This window comes from Convolutriloba macropyga, chromosome 3 (assembly GCF_964194025.1).
Source record: "Convolutriloba macropyga chromosome 3, txConMacr16.3, whole genome shotgun sequence".
Classification (NCBI taxonomy): Eukaryota; Metazoa; Xenacoelomorpha; order Acoela; family Convolutidae; genus Convolutriloba; species Convolutriloba macropyga.
In genome coordinates, this window is record NC_134470.1 from 22864445 (window position 1) to 22880641 (window position 16197).

The 16197-nt window shown below is 33.7% G+C and overlaps 2 protein-coding genes across 3 annotated transcripts in view; one reads left to right on the forward strand and one right to left on the reverse strand.

The window, feature by feature from the left end:
• The window catches only part of LOC142336073 (uncharacterized), a 482576-nt gene that overhangs the window by 317962 nt on the left and 148417 nt on the right, over positions 1–16197 (forward strand). The window lies entirely within an intron of this gene.
• The window catches only part of LOC142336070 (uncharacterized), a 114079-nt gene that overhangs the window by 70294 nt on the left and 27588 nt on the right, over positions 1–16197 (reverse strand). For both annotated transcript variants that reach the window (XR_012758886.1, XM_075384582.1), the window contains exons 13-15: positions 11491–11708; positions 3162–3285; positions 2131–2340 (exon numbers count right to left, since the gene is read on the reverse strand). Coding sequence is in view for 1 of the 2 variants with exons in the window: in XM_075384582.1 (XP_075240697.1) it covers positions 2131–2340; positions 3162–3285; positions 11491–11708 (552 nt within the window). In the remaining variant the exon portion in view is untranslated. The remainder of the gene's footprint in view (positions 1–2130; positions 2341–3161; positions 3286–11490; positions 11709–16197) is intronic.

The following is a 16197-nucleotide window of genomic DNA, read 5'->3' on the forward strand; positions in this document are numbered from 1 at the left end:
GTGGAGGCACAAAAGGGCTTTGATTGTCATAAATATGCCAAACAACATTTAGAATCAAAAACAAAAAATCCTCTTGGAACTATCTTTATTGTGATAAGTTGAAAAGAGAACAAATAAAAACACCAAATATCGGAAAATATGCAAACATTGGGAAGTACAAAAAAATTTTCTTTAAAAAATTAATTGAAAATCATTGAAACTTTTACCTGAACTCCCAAATCAGTAAATAGATTGATTTAAACGTCTATAGAAGCAACGTCATTGGAGTCTTTTTTGATTTAAAAAAGTCTAAATTTCAAAAATTTTAGCAGAAACATTAACCAAAAAACTCGGACAAAACAAAATGGCGAGCCTTCTCTACCCTTAACCATAAAACCATTAACATTGATTTTAAAAACATAATCAAGTTTTAGCAAGATCGACGAAAATTTGTCAAAAATTACAGAAAGTCTGAATAAAAACAACGGAATTCACTCTGCTTGTCTCAAAATTTAGACCTCAATAGCTCCCTGTTAAAAACGAAAAAGTCTTTTTAATTCCATACTGTACGCTGGACAAGCTTTCTAATGATACCCAAGTCAACTCTCTACGATGAATATATGGATCAGGTCAAAAACTGTCTGAACAAAAAAAACCATTTGAGTACATAATTCGTCCCCCCACAAGTGAGTCGGAACAAGTAGCGGTTGCTTGTCAGAGCATAAATCGCATGAATTGATTTAACGTCTGGTTGTAAAAATGTCATACAGGTTCATCTAAATTTGGGGTGGGACAAACGATCACTCATTTTTTGGGGTGCAATACGGTCAGATGGACGGAAATGGCTTGTTAAGTGTCCAAACAAGTTGAACGCCGTCAGTTATTTGGAAATTTTGAAAAATTACGAAGAAAAAGGCATCTCATGGACACATTTTTAAAGCTCCTGTGCATAAAACGAAGATTATGGGTAATTTTTCCAAGAAAACGAGTGGAAAGTACTGGTATGCAGTCCAGATCTGAATCCTGTTGAAAATTTATGGGCAATTTTGAAGCAACGATTAAAAGAACAGAGTTTTTTTCGAACAATTTTGAAAAAGTGTTGGCAATTTGGAATGAAATTACTCAGACATCGTGAGAAACATGTATGAAAACTATACAAACCGTCTACTAGACGTTAAAAAAAGCTAAAGGTGTAATGACGCGTTATTAGAGAACAAAATTGAACTCAAAAAGTTACATTTGATGTTTGTATTGCTTTTAAAAAATCTTCAGATGTACGTAGCTTTTTGGTACCATAGTGTACTTTAATACATTATAGAATATAACAGTTAGCTATTTTTACGCTAAATAGCCTTTCTGAACATAACCGACTAAACGTCGGAAGAATTGCTCTTGAACGACTAGTGGGAGCTCTAATCAATTGCAGCCTGCTTCAGTCGGTGAGGGGGGGGGGGGAGGGGTAGCCTAAATGGGACTAAGAAGTTCTATAGTGGGCTTCAAATAACCACATTAGAGGTTAACATATACCTCTATTAAGATTTAAAGTAAAAAAATGACACCAGTTTCGGCGCATTTTTTATTTGATTTTGAGTATTACATTGCCGCCAATTGAGTTCAGCTGCTTGAAATTGTGATTGAGAGAGAATTTTAAATCACGCGAAATGCAAAAAGTCAAGGGCGTAAAAGTCACTCGAAAAGTCAAAACCGTCAAGCGAAAATTTTGAAAAAAAGACACACACGTTTACAATAATTGCTATGAACTGCGTTCAAGAGCAATTAATAACTTTAACAACAGTAAGATATTGGGAATATCTAGGATATTTCGTCACATGGTGTATTTTGTCCTTTAATCAAATCAGTCAAGTTGAGGACTCTATTCTTTTTAACTTCGTATACCTAATTTTATTGACCTCACTCAGCTTTCTATCAAACGCTCGCACGAAGTAGCTGCGAGTCTAAAGCATTCTGTTCAAATTATATTTTATGATTCGGATGTCATTTTTAAATATGAAAACGAACAGTTGTATTGAAATGCATGGGTCAAGTTCAGCAGAGATTATAGCTGGTAATGAATATAAATTTTTACTTAAAAAAATGCAGGTTATTTTTTTTTTAAAAAAAAGCCTGCCATTTGTAAATTCATGCACTAACCTTCCTTTTCGACCATTGCCTTCTCTTTGAGTTTAACATTGTCATCGTTCTCCTGACTAAGTGCGATAATCTTCTCCTCTAGCTTCACAATGGTCTTCGCATGTTCCTGACACTCCAACTTCAACATCCTGTAAGACTCCTCTGATTCTCGGTCTCGACCTTGTTGTTCTTCCGACTCTTGCAACTGCAGATCTTTCTCTTTTATCAAATCTGCAACCACAATAATGTCATCACTTAGATCCGGCACCAAATTACATGTATATGAAATTGTTGGCCATATAGACGCTCAATTGTAAGCAGCGCCAGTCTGAGATCTGAGCTCATAATTTCTTACAGGCAATTTTGGATTACAAGTAGCAAAATTAGTAATTGGCGATGGGACTAGTTTTTATGATATATTGTGAACTAGATGTAGTGAGAAAGTAAAATTTCTTCCGGTAAAAACTGGAATATATTTCGTTTGGATGCCCTTAATGACTGATGGAAATTGTGAAGGAACATACATATCAGTGCTGGTTTTACAAAATGGATACAAAGACACAAATGATAATTGCAAATAAATGAAACAGCTATTTCCATTTTTTTTCATATTCAACTTAAAACTGCATAATTTTAATCATGTGTAAACTTTATCCAAACACAACAAATTGCAATAAAGGTAAGTCTGAGCAGAAAAATCTGATTATAGCTACCGTTTTACGAACTCGAAGATTGTTGAATTGAGATTTTCCAAAAGCGCCAACAAAGTTAAGTCAAACACTATAACTGTTTCCTGGGGTGATTATCATTTAAATAAAAAACGATCATCAGATGTTTTAATTTTACATCAGATGACCTATTTCCAGAGACTAATTTTGGGAGAAAAAACTGTCAATATCTTTGTAGAAGATGAAAAAGTAGCCCGATTCGAGAAAAGAACGTAAACGGAATAAGTAACTTTACCGGGAACCCCGAAATCCTGCAGCAATGATCAAAGTAATCCTACAGAAAACTAACGCTTAATCAGTTAACCGTTTTTTTTACAAACATACCTTCCAAAGCTGACTTTTGACCGAAGAGGACATGAATTTCGCTCTGAAAAGCTTCCTTCTCCTGAGACACAGATTCTAGGGACTTCCTAAGTTGTGCAATTGTGGTCTCATTCGCAGTCACATTCTGAAACAAATTATATTAAGACTATTTAATCATCTAATGCGAACACACGTTTGATTTGGAGAAAATGGATTCGGCCTGCAAGTGTGCAATTGCCCATGATGATTCGATAAGTTCAGTCTTAAATTCTTTGCAACAATTTTTTAAGAACAAAGAAATAGTCAATGATGAACAAATTTTTTGTTATCTAAACCATGTCTCAGCTGTGAAAACTAGCTAGAAGTTGTCAAAAAATAATAGGAATCTCACTCTAAAGAGAAATTAAACAATTTTACATGGCAGTTGAAAAAATAACGCTGGGCAAAAACACAAAACAGCCAAAATATTGTCCTGTTTTGAAAATTCATTGAATCTTTGATACTTTTAAAATCAAATTTGAATTATTAAAAGCTACTATAACCAAAAAATTTGGTAATCATAAAAATGATAAAACTGGAAACAATTAAAGGAACGAAAAGATCAAATCGCTGCTGATAATTAGCAGCTCCGGTTCTCTGGCCAAAATTTAAACTAAATAAACGACAGAAAAAAACAAGAATATAATGATACCTTTTTCACTAAATGAAAACTTAACCAAAAATTACATTCCAAAGTATATTCAGATTGAAATACACTTTACAAAACCTTTTCCAGGTACACGAAAAAAGCTTGTTAGAATATCACAAGGTTAAAGTCAATTTTTTCAAATTTTTTTTACTGAAATAGGTAACGCTGCAGCATTTAAAATTTTTTGGAACGAGTCTTGTGGTCACGAGGTCATAAAAACATTTATGGTCAATATTGGATCTGATCCCTTAATATACCTGACGAGAAAACTGATGAGTAATAAAACTCTTTTCAGAGTAGTAATTTATTCAATTAAATTAGTGGCTATGACATTTTAATCAAACCAATTTAGAAGAAAAATAAAATCAATATCTTCTTGAACAGGTACCAAACTGCAATTCGTCATCGCTGAAATCAGGAACATTTTATACGTCGAATTCAAATCCAAAATAACCCTCAAAAAGAATCCTTTTACTCTCAATGAGCTATAGATGGAAAACCCTCGAAACTATACGCGAGATAACCTCGAAACTAACGCCTCAAAATTATACTAATTCTATATCCTATTCACTAAAAATAGTTAAAGAGTCTCCAGAAAAACTAAACACGCTCATAGAGCACAATGTTTTTTGGGGATGCGAAACATTCATATCTTTTCCTGAAAAATTATATAAATATTCTGCTGAGTTTGCTATTAAATGTCCTATAGCGGATCTATATGTTGTTCGTACAAAAATATGCCGTATATAGCAATCAACTTAACGAGGGAACTGTTAGCTAGCATCATTGGTAGCTGAATGTTTGATCAATGTTTAGGTAGTATAGGTTTTACCATTTACCTAAAAAAAAAAATAAGAATTCTAAAACTTGATTGGTTAGAAAAAACCCGTGGAGAAAAAGTAACACTTTATTTATCCAAAAAACAATGTCAAGAGGTAATATTATCAATGGTAGTGAAGGGTAATATAATAATAGCTTTATATATAAAAAACAGGTGGGTCAACAACAGACAGTATTAATTAATGTTGTAATGCACTAGAGAAGAATTAAAAAAAACGCACATCACGCCAAGAAACAACTGCTTTTGCCACGTGGTACGTTTCGCAAAAATCTTTAAAAATTCATTTCGATAAGTTTTTTGCATCCAGTAGGGTTATTTTTTTCATCACAGAAATTTTGAACGTCGAGTTATGTAAGGGAACAGTTGTATTAAAAAAACAGTTCTGCATGTATTTAGTTTGTGGTATCAGTTTGCAGAATTAGCTGTTTGTTCGTTTGTTTCTAGTTACTTCGAAGGTTGGGTACTTAATTTTCCGAAATGCTGGTAAATGACCGCTAAATATTTTTCATATATTGAAGGTCCTCTTATATTTCAAAAATTCAGTCGCTGGCAAAATTTCAAATTTTAATTTCAAATCTCTCGATGATTCATATTTTTTGCGATGAGTAATGGTCTTTAAAGCCCAATTAATATGTTTATCAAGTGAAAGCATCAGTTTTTGACTTATTCCTGATAGAAGTACTGAAGAATAATGTAGATGGCTAAAAACTATAGTGACTGTAGAAGAAGTAGGCGAGTCTGAATCTCGAACGGTTTTTGAATTGCGGCAATGGTTTTAATTCCGCATGCCAATTTCTTAGGAATTTTCTTAACTTCTTCTTGGAAATTTAAATGACTATCAATCATGATCCCTAAATATTTTAATGACTTTTTGGATTCAATTATCTTACCGCCAACTTTAATTGACCCTCCGGTGGTGCTTTTAATTTTCTTTGTAATAACAATTAATTCAGTTTTTTCAGCATTGAGGTTTAGTGAATCTATATTGAAGTACTGCTGTGCTAATTTGCAAGATTCTTCAAGATTTTGTAAGCATTGCTTCAAATCCTTATATTCTGTGAAAAGTAGAGTGTCATCTGCGTATTGAACAATTTTACAGTTACTCGGTATGTTTTTTGATAGGTCATTTATGTAAAGATTAAATAGAAGTGGGCCCAATACTGTACCTTGAGTCACAACTTGATAAAGTTTTATCCAATCAGATTTGACGTTGCGTTGTTAACAATGGTTTGCTGCCCACGATCTGTTACGAAATGAATCAGTAAATCTGCAGCATTTTCACTGAAATTCATAGAAACCAACTTTTCTTCCAAAATGATATGCTTGATGGAATCAAAAGCTTTTGATAAATCAAGAAGAGCAGCTGTGATGATTTTGTTATTGTCAACAGCCAATCGACACGATTCGGTGCAATACAGAAGAGCATCAATTGTTGAATAGTTGTTTCTAAAACCGAATTGCGTTTCTGAATAGCAGCCTTCGTTCAACACTACGATTGCTTTTTGCAGCAGTCTCTCAAAAATTTTAGACAGAGAAGATGTCACTGAGATAGGCCTATAGTTTTCAGGGTTATCGGGATCATCTTTTTTGAACAGAGGAGTAACATATGCGGTTTTAAGGTTGTTGGGAAATTTTTTTTCCACTGATGAAACTGTTAATGACGTTCGTCAAGTGTCCTACAATTACATCACAGCCATCTCTTAAAGCCGAGGGAGGTATACTTGAAGGTCCTATTGGTTTTTGATTATTTAAGACTTTAGTTCTTTTTTTAGCTCGAATTCTCAGAACTCGCAATTAATCAGAACTGAAACTGATTTTGTGCGCGTATTAGATGCAAGCTATTGAAAGAGCTTTTAAAATTTGCTGACGCTAGCGTGTTTGTTTTACAGAAGAAGTCACCTAACCTGAAAAATTTACAATTTAATAAATTTGCCATTTTAAAATTTTTCAACACGTAATTACCAAAATAATCTCTTAGGCGGAAAATTCTGTTGATGTCTTTATTGAGTTTCTGATAGAATTCAAAGTTTTCCATTTTTCTTTTGAGGAAGTGGATAATTCGAATAAATCTTTTACCAAAATATCGCTTTGATGCTTTAAGTTTTTTATCATTTCTTATGAAAACGCGTTTCATTGGCGCAATTGTCTTTAATGCAAGAGTCATTATGCTGTTGAAGTACTCGACTTTATGATAAGCATTATCAAGGTAATATAAATACGCCCAATTCAAGGTTCTTAAAGTTGCACAAAAATTTTCCTTCAAGTATTTTTTATCAAAAATTAACTTCGAGGTGGGCAATTTCTTGAGCTTCATTCTTAAATTAGAAAATAGTATCGTCACAAGATGATCGGTTTTTAAATAGGTTTTGAAAATTTTGGTTCGATGCTTTTCTGATGTATCGTCTGTAATGATATAATCTGTTAATGAGGTAAATTTTTGCATAGTTGGCACAGACTGATTACATGGTTGCAAGCTATATGGCGTTAGAATTGTTTCCAAAGAAGGTTCTTCGTCCATATTTAGATAATTAATATTGAAACCGCCCATCAGGACAAATTTACATCCCATAGTAGAAATTTTGTATCTTGAATACTAATTCTTGAATACTAATTCATCTTGAATACTAATTCATCTAAAAAATCAGAACTTAATTGTTTTTGTGGGTTGTAGACTACGCCAACGATTAGTTTAATATTTGCAAGGGAGATTTCTAAAAACACAGCTTCGAAGCTGGTGTTCACCTTCAAATCATTTCGGATTCTTGGGTTCAAACATTTAGGCACAAGTAGCATGACACCACCGCCTGTTTTTTGCTATTTCGCTTAAATTGCGGACACATCTAAAGGAAACAAGCTATTCACTGTCTATTTCACATAGTTTGGAATCATTTTCCGAGGAAAGCCAGGTCTCGGTCAAATCTATGATTGTATTATGCCCAAAATCTTTTAATAAAACTTTTAGATCTCCGCGTTTGCGATTTAGACTCCTGCAATTCGAATTTATGAACTTCAATTGATCTTCTGTCTGTTTAATATGTTTTAAGACATCAGTATAATTACTAACGGGTCCTGGATTTTTCTCAATATCCCCAGATAAAATTAGTAATAGTGAAACAATTAAACTTAGATTGCTAGCAGCAGCAAAGATGTTGAAAATGTTCAAATGAATTTTTTTGTGCCAAGTGGCATAAAAAGAGGGAAAACTTATCAATGTCTGGTTTCGCTCTTTGAGATACATTATACTCTCATTATCTGTTACAGTGCACGAGATATAAATATGTAATATGAGTGCTGGAATTATTCATACCAAATCTATGATATATGATATTGACTTTTTCTCTGCCCGTTGCAGTTCAACTGATTCATAAAACATATATTAAAATCTATGAGCTAAAAAAAATTTATGTGACTCATGAGTCACGCATAAATTTCAATTGAGATATTTTCCTTCACTTTATACTTGATAGTCCTTTGTCATTGTTATTCATAACAATCTGTTTCAAACTTTTTGTTTACCAAATTTAAATTTCTTTCCCTTCATAGCATACCTTATTATCTGGTGAGCCACTACGAGTGAGCACAGAGATCAACAGGATTGTAAGTAGCAACCTACTACTACTCAGTTACCATTTGATCAGCGAACCAAGCCTTGCTGAGCCGAAAATGTTTCTCACGACGGGCGGGGGGAAATGTTTCTCACACCGTATCTTTACACCATAAACCAGCAAACGAGTACTGAAAAACAACACAAAAAACACTCCCGGATTTGTTCTTTATCTTTAAAAGAAGAAAAAAACCAAACTATTACAGACAAGCCATCTGCCAACCATAAAAAAACAGAAATGTACGCGATTAAAATTACGTACATTCAAAAAAATAAGAACGCTTGTAATAAGTTACTATCCCGAAAAAGGAACAAAATAACAACTATTCAATTAGTTTAATCGACTAGAGAAGCCTTTGGAGGAAGAAACGAATACACTTGATATGCCTGCCCTTTCTCGTCTCACACGCCACTTCTTGTTAATTTGTTTATTTTTTGTCATTTCAAAATATATTCCGCTTTCAACCAGACTTTGCGCAAGCTCATATAGCGCATGAACCACCTGTAATTACCTCTATTTCCGGATTCCATTCTAAAACTTTTTTGTTTTAACTTTGGAACCATTTTCGGCACCACTTTACACCAAAACCAAATCAACACAAAGTCCCTCAAACAACAAGCTGGTTAAATTTATTGCTAGCCGCCCAAATTATCACTAGAGATAACCCCTCCGTGGACGCTAACACCGCATGCCCACACAAAGCAAGTGCCCTTTCAACGAAGTCCATAGAGAACTGTGGCCTCCCCGTAACGTTGTCAAACTCCTTCGATGTCCGAAAAACTTCAGAAAACTAGAAAAAAATTCTCCCCATCAAGAGTTCTTGGCACACAATCATAAATACCAATCTCAATATGCTCTTCAGTCGACCCTTCATTCCACTGCCCCATCTCTTCTCACATTACAAAAAACAGAAGGGACAGCAACTCTTTCCTGCTTCGTGTCGCTCTAAACAAGAGATCAATTTTTACTCCTAAAATGCAAATATGCTTACTTTAACTCCTTACTATGTTACACTAACCTAAAAACCTAAACTTTAGATAACAATTAACGAACCTCTCGATTCAATTTAAATTATTTCCTGATTCTATTTTCTCCAAATTTCAATAGACGGATGATAAAACTGGCAAATAATAGAGCAAAAGTACATCTGACCTCTTCTTATATAAATTAAACAACAAGCTGGTTAAATTTATTGCTAGCCGCCCAAATTATCACTAGAGACAACCCCTCCGTGGACGCTAACACCGCATGCCCACACAAGGCAAGTGCCCTTTCAACGAAGTCCATAGAGAACTGTGGCCTCCCCGTAACATTGTCAAACTCCTTCGATGTCCGAAAAACTTCAGAAAACTAGAAAAAAATTCTCCCCATCAAGAGTTCTTGGCACACAATCATAAATACCAATCTCAATATGCTCTTCAGTCGACCCTTCATTCCACTGCCCCATCTCTTCTCACATTACAAAAAACAGAAGGGACAGCAACTCTTTCCTGCTTCGTGTCGCTCTAAACAAGAGATCAATTTTTACTCCTAAAATGCAAATATGCTTACTTTAACTCCTTACTATGTTACACTAACCTAAAAACCTAAACTTTAGATAACAATTAACGAACCTCTCGATTCAATTTAAATTATTTCCTGATTCTATTTTCTCCAAATTTCAATAGACGGATGATAAAACTGGCAAATAATAGAGCAAAAGTACATCTGACCTCTTCTTACATTAAAGCTATCTGAACCAATTAATCAAAAGGCCAGTGAAGCACACCGTTCTCGAAATACCCCAAAACTCCTTCGCTGAATTCTAACCTATTGCCATGCTCATCAGTATTAATCATGAGCTGAAACTATTGCCGCGAATTACTCAATCGGACGACCCAGTATACTAAAATAACGTCATTGAAGAGTACGTCGTATCAGTGGAGCCTCAGAATCTAGATATGATAGTCAAGCCTGTGTTCGTTTTAATAAAGAACCCTGACGGCCAAAATTTGCAGGACGCTGCTATACGACTCAATTTAACAAAAAAGTTTATCTGATCTACATTTCTATAGTAAATCCAACTTATTTTTCTACTGCATGCCAAAAACCAGCACATCATTGCCAAATCAGCAGGAAACAATCTTCGATCAAAATCTGCAACTTCCACAATTGGGCCGACATGTCTTCGAAAACGCGGAAAAACTGACATCCAAATTGCCCACACAGTACGTTGTAAATATCTAATATCATATAGCGATGGCATTTAAAGGCTGTATTTCCACACAATCATCAATATAGATATCACCATTCAAGGAGACGACAAACAATAAGCAAATTCTGAAAATTGCTGCACTGGAATACTCGAACATCTTAGTACACAATAACAAAAAAGTTGAATTTTCAATTATATATATCTCCACACTTTTATCCCTTGCCTTTGATGCAATTTTCTCGAACGAGCCATTTGGAGCAGTGAACTAAGCAACCCTTACCACAATCACAAAAAGCAACCATTCCCACAATCGCAGTAAAAAGTTCGAGACCCATCGCCAGCCGTTTTCTAAAGAGCCGTAATATGACCATGCTAAAATTTGATTGGGTCAAAGATGTCCACTAAATTTTTTACAGCTTGTCTCTGATACATGATATTCAATTTTTACCCTGCCCGCTGCAGTCCTGTTGCTTGATAAAACTTAATTAAAAATTTTGTGCAAAAAAAGAACAAACGTTTTTGCCGGACTCAGAATACCAGAAACCGCACTATCAACACTAATACAACGGATCAGCTACGCAAACCGTTAACAGTAAACCTGACAGAATCATTAGAGTAACATTTTTTGAGAAACAATAGGATCCAGTATTACATATCCGAGCGAGACACCACGTATATTCAGCTCAGTAATAGTTAAGAGTATTGAAGTGCCATGCACCTGAAACAATTCATGATTATAAAAAAGAACATTCGTTGAAAAATTTGCTCACAAACAATTCTCAATTGGGAAAACAGGCTAAAAATGGCTCTCGATTGAGGAATTGCAGATGAATTGGAGAAATAAATGCAAAAAATCGTAGTTGACAAATATTTATCAGCTAAGGACTCTCACTGTATCCTGCCCCCTTTTTACTAGGACTGGAAACTGTATTCTACACAATCTTAAATATAACAAAATGGGTTGCCATATTTGAGAGGGGGCTACGATAGATAGAAGCGTGTGAGTAAAATTGTCCACTTACTCCCTGTAAATCGTTAATATTGGTGGAAAGTTCTGCAATGTTTGACTGGAGGTCACACAACTTCGCTGAATGCTCCTCTTCCAATCTACTCAAATCTTTTGAATGTTGCTCTTTGAGCTGATAAACTTCCTTCTCTTTTTCTCCCGTTAACTGTGCAAGTTGTTGATCGTGTATTGTGGTGACTTCTAACTTCCAGGCATTGAAGGCCTCCTCGTTTTCTATAATAAAATTAGAGTTATTAACTGGATGTATTCTTAAATTTGCGAATCAATAAAAATTCCAACATGGTCTCAGAACAAGAAGCTACAAAATACTCATAACCATAACCGAAGCATACCTGAGTATCCCAATTTTATCGTGTAAGACTTAGCAAAATGGATGTGAAATCCTGCAGATTGTGGCCAAAACCTATGTATGTGGCCAGTCAACATGATGAAACACCTTGTCTCTCAGTGCCAATTGAATTCATGTTAGACATCATATTGGAGGTTAGTTATATGATCTTAGAATCTATGCGTGCGAAGAAGACTTAGCGATTGAAAGATACGTTTCCGATGTCTCTGAGGTTTTTGAGCCTTTCTGCGACTTTAGCTTCTTGAAAACTGCGACTTTACCAACTGTAAAAGAAAATTTTTAAAGCGAGTAAATTTATCACGGCCAATAAATTAAATGTACAAAGAAGGATAATCAAAATAACGGACACCATACCGTTATGGCGGATACCGTACCGTTCTAACTTGTTAAGCAGAATTTCATGATCTAGTGCATCGAAAGCCTTTTTAAGATCAAGCAAAAAGTAAGTGCTTCAGATTTACTTGATCTCATCCTACGAAACTGTTCAAAATACAAGAGATTAAAGCCTTCTAGATATTTGTATATTCTTGTGAACATTGCCTGCTCATATATTTTGCCTCAAAGATTCAGTAGAAAAATTGGCCTACAATTATTCTCGTCTCTCGACCCGTCTTTTAGTAGAGGAGAAACTTTGGTTTTCTGAATTCAGATGGGAAAGATCCTTCGTAAAACAATCCATTTATCAATGATTTAAGGTATTTGATAATCACTGATCATGCAGTGTTAACCAATATATTAAAATTTCGTTTTCACCTGATGGCGACTTTTTGGGAAGAGAGTCAATTTTAGCATTAACTTCTATTTCCGACACTCGGTTAATTTTTATTGACATGTTTACGTCCCTAGGAAGCTCGATTGCCTTTGAAGGAATACTGCGCTTAATGTTTTCGCCAATATTAACAAAAAACTTATTGAACTCAGCTAATTCAAAGGTTGGCGGATCAGGCTTGGTATCTGATATACAGGAAGCCAATTCAGTAAAAACTATTATACTGGAGAGTTTCTCCTGATAGTTCATTTCAAAGAGTAAACTTCTGCCGTGAGTCTCCAACATTTATCAAGCATATTTTTATAGCAAATCCGTTTAGCTGCTTTGATATATTTTTCAAATCGACTTTGAATACCTTTGAATAAAGTCCTGAAGGTAAACTAGATGCGTAATCCTTTCCATTTACTATGAGCCTGGTTGAGGTCAGCACGTAAAAATTTCAGCTTATTGTCAAACCCTTTGGGAGCGGAATTATGTTTGTACGGGTTTACTTTTTAAAATGGAGTATACGGGCTCGGTAACCGACAAAAAACTTCATAGAAAGCAACCAAGGAAGAAAAACCGTTGTACGCAATTTTTGAAAAAGTTGCGAACTTTCCGAAGCTGTGAAGTTCAAAAGTTGAGAAGTTCATGATCCAAAAAGAAACCTTTTTTTCCCACAACAGACAAAAGCTATACCTCTTTATTTACTATTTTGACTATTCTCTTTCTCATAAAAAAACCAGCCCAACGTAACAGGTTCGGAGAGAACAGTCTCAATATTATCCCTAAAAATTTGTACCAACACGTAAGGTACCTAAACAGCCTTTCCTTAAAACTGATGAGTATATTAATAGCGAAACCACCCAAACCGAGTAGTAAAATAATTTGCCGAGATTAATTACAAATTCTTTGTTTCCTGTAAAATTCCTGTAAAAAACATCAAATTAAAAAACGCTTTATGGTATGTAAGAGCACCACCAGGGACCAAAAGCTTGGGTTTTGAGTATAAAAATTGAAATAAATGACATCCTACTTTGCCCGCGCAGCTCAAACGCAGAAATTTGTATAAAAAATGCCACGGGAAGAAATTGAAATACAATCAAAACAAAGCTCTCAATTAATTAAATATGTGGCTGCCAAAAAATTGGTTATTTTTTAAAACTGAAATAAAACTGAACTAAATAAAAAAACGGAAATAAAGCCACACTCAAAACAAATCTAAATGAACAAAAAGCTGAAAAAAGCAAACCTCATATATTTTGGAATTAATGCTGACAATAAGCCCATTTCTGGAGGCGTTATCAACCAGGAATTCGCAAATTTTTGTCAAACTATTCTGGCAAAAAGTCGAAATTGCTGAAAATTTTGATGAAATGTGTGCAAACAATTGTTACAACAGAGAAAAATATAAATAATGGATTTAAAAAATTGCAAAAACATGCAAATTCGTAAACACAAACAGTGGCAAAATTCGAAGTGGCAAGTCCAAAGGCAAAATCTAACTTAAAAGGATCAAACTTATACTAAAATGATTAAAAAAACATCAAATTGTTCAATAAAATAGACCTTTTGAAGAATCTTCTCGTTAGTTGAGCTTATTGTACTGGATTATAAAATCAAATTTGCCTTTCTATTTCGAGTCAAGATAGCACTAAGATATTCAAATTCATTTAACATCGCTCCATAAATCACTGCTATGCAATAAAAATGAATTGAGGTCAATCTAAGCCAGGCAGTTTTCTTAAAAAAACATAAACAACAACTTTCCTAAATAAAAAAAGCGAACTCGACCATAAATCTCAATAAAAAGAGAATCAAAAATGGCCGAAAATCCCAAAGATTTGAATCTTGCTAGAATTTGAAAACTCAAAAATCAACGCTTGCAGTAAACATTGAAACTGTTAAAAAGTATTGCAAATAGACCAAAACAACAAGGCTCGCTAATCAGCCACATTGTTCGCTAAATTATCAACCAAATAAAGCGGATATAGACTACCTGGCATTTCTATTAAAAGTAATATTTATAGATCTATAGATCTATAATATAGATCTATAATATTTATATATATATATATATATATATATATATATATATATATATATACACACATATATATATATATATATATAGATCAAACAACAATGAACACTACAATGATCACTAGAACAAACAATACAACAGACATGAAATCAATTCTAATGCTATTTTCCCAAGTAGAAAAAAAATCCAATCAAGAATAAAAAAAACAACTCATTTTGCGAAACGACCAAAAAAGGGGTCTAAAAAGTGACCTCTATCACGTTGTCAAATTAAATCCTAAAATTAAATCCTAAAAAGCAATGTCTTTTACGTAATATCTTTATATTTATCAATCAAGCTTCCATGGCCTCTATTTCATTTCGATTAGATTTTTAGATTTTACTAACTTGAAATTTGAGTATACTCTCTGCACTAACTTGAAATTTGAGTATGCAAAATCAGATCAAAAACAAATAGAAGCCACCGAAGCTAGATATTCAAAAAGTAAATCATGTTTGGCTATGGAATTCATCAAATATTGATTTAACTAATATTATAAAATAGGAAAAGAAAAAAGCTGATAAAAACTCCATCTTCTGTGAAAAGGTTTGCAAAAAAATTAGTAATACAGAAAAAATAGAAAAAATTGAAAAAAAGACGTGTTATTGCAACGCATGACAAGTAAAAAAAGAGACAATTAAGAGAAGGTTTGACCCAAAATCAAAACAAATACTGGCAAACTATTAAAAATTCACAATTCACATAAACAGAATCCAAAGCAAAAAAACAGCAACAGGAAAACTGAAAGAACTAAACACATTCATAACCTTTTCAGTAGGAGGCAGCTAGCACTCCCTGTTAATCCAATTTTTTAGACAAATTTTAAATGATTGATTGTCTAAACAAATGAGATTAGCTAGAAAAAAACAATGATGATCTGCATTAACAAGCCTATTACAATACCAAAACTTAAAGACAAAAACGGAAAATGGACACACTCGGACGTTTCACATATGCCTCCTTAGAAAATAACTAATCATCTGAGGTGAAAAGAAAGTAGAAAACAAAAAATATAGTCAAAACTCTGAAATATTCCTAAATTTTACAAAATTAAATAGCTTCAGGTACATGTCTAATATTAGCAATAAACTAAAACAGATACTATACTTTTATATGCTCCATTAATTACCTATCACAACACTAATTAATTAGAGGGCTTAACAAAAACTAACCCATAAACTGGCCACAACTCAAAATTCACTCTCATTATTTTCAAACAATTATTGTCACAATCATAAAAACTATTAGATTGAGCTCAATAAATAAGAAATAGGGTTCATTTACGAAATCAAAGCAACCATTGAGACTTCTAATTAATCAGGCTGTGATAAAAAATCCAGCGAAAACGACAATTATATTTGAAACTCAACAATTTTTTAAGAAAATGAAGACTTCCAAACTTTTGGCGAAACCATAAATTATCAACTGAAAAGTTTACATAATTTTTTATTCTTGTTGGACCATCAATGAGCCCCTGTCAGTGCTGAGAATCAGAAACAAAGAAAAAAGTCAAATTTCACAC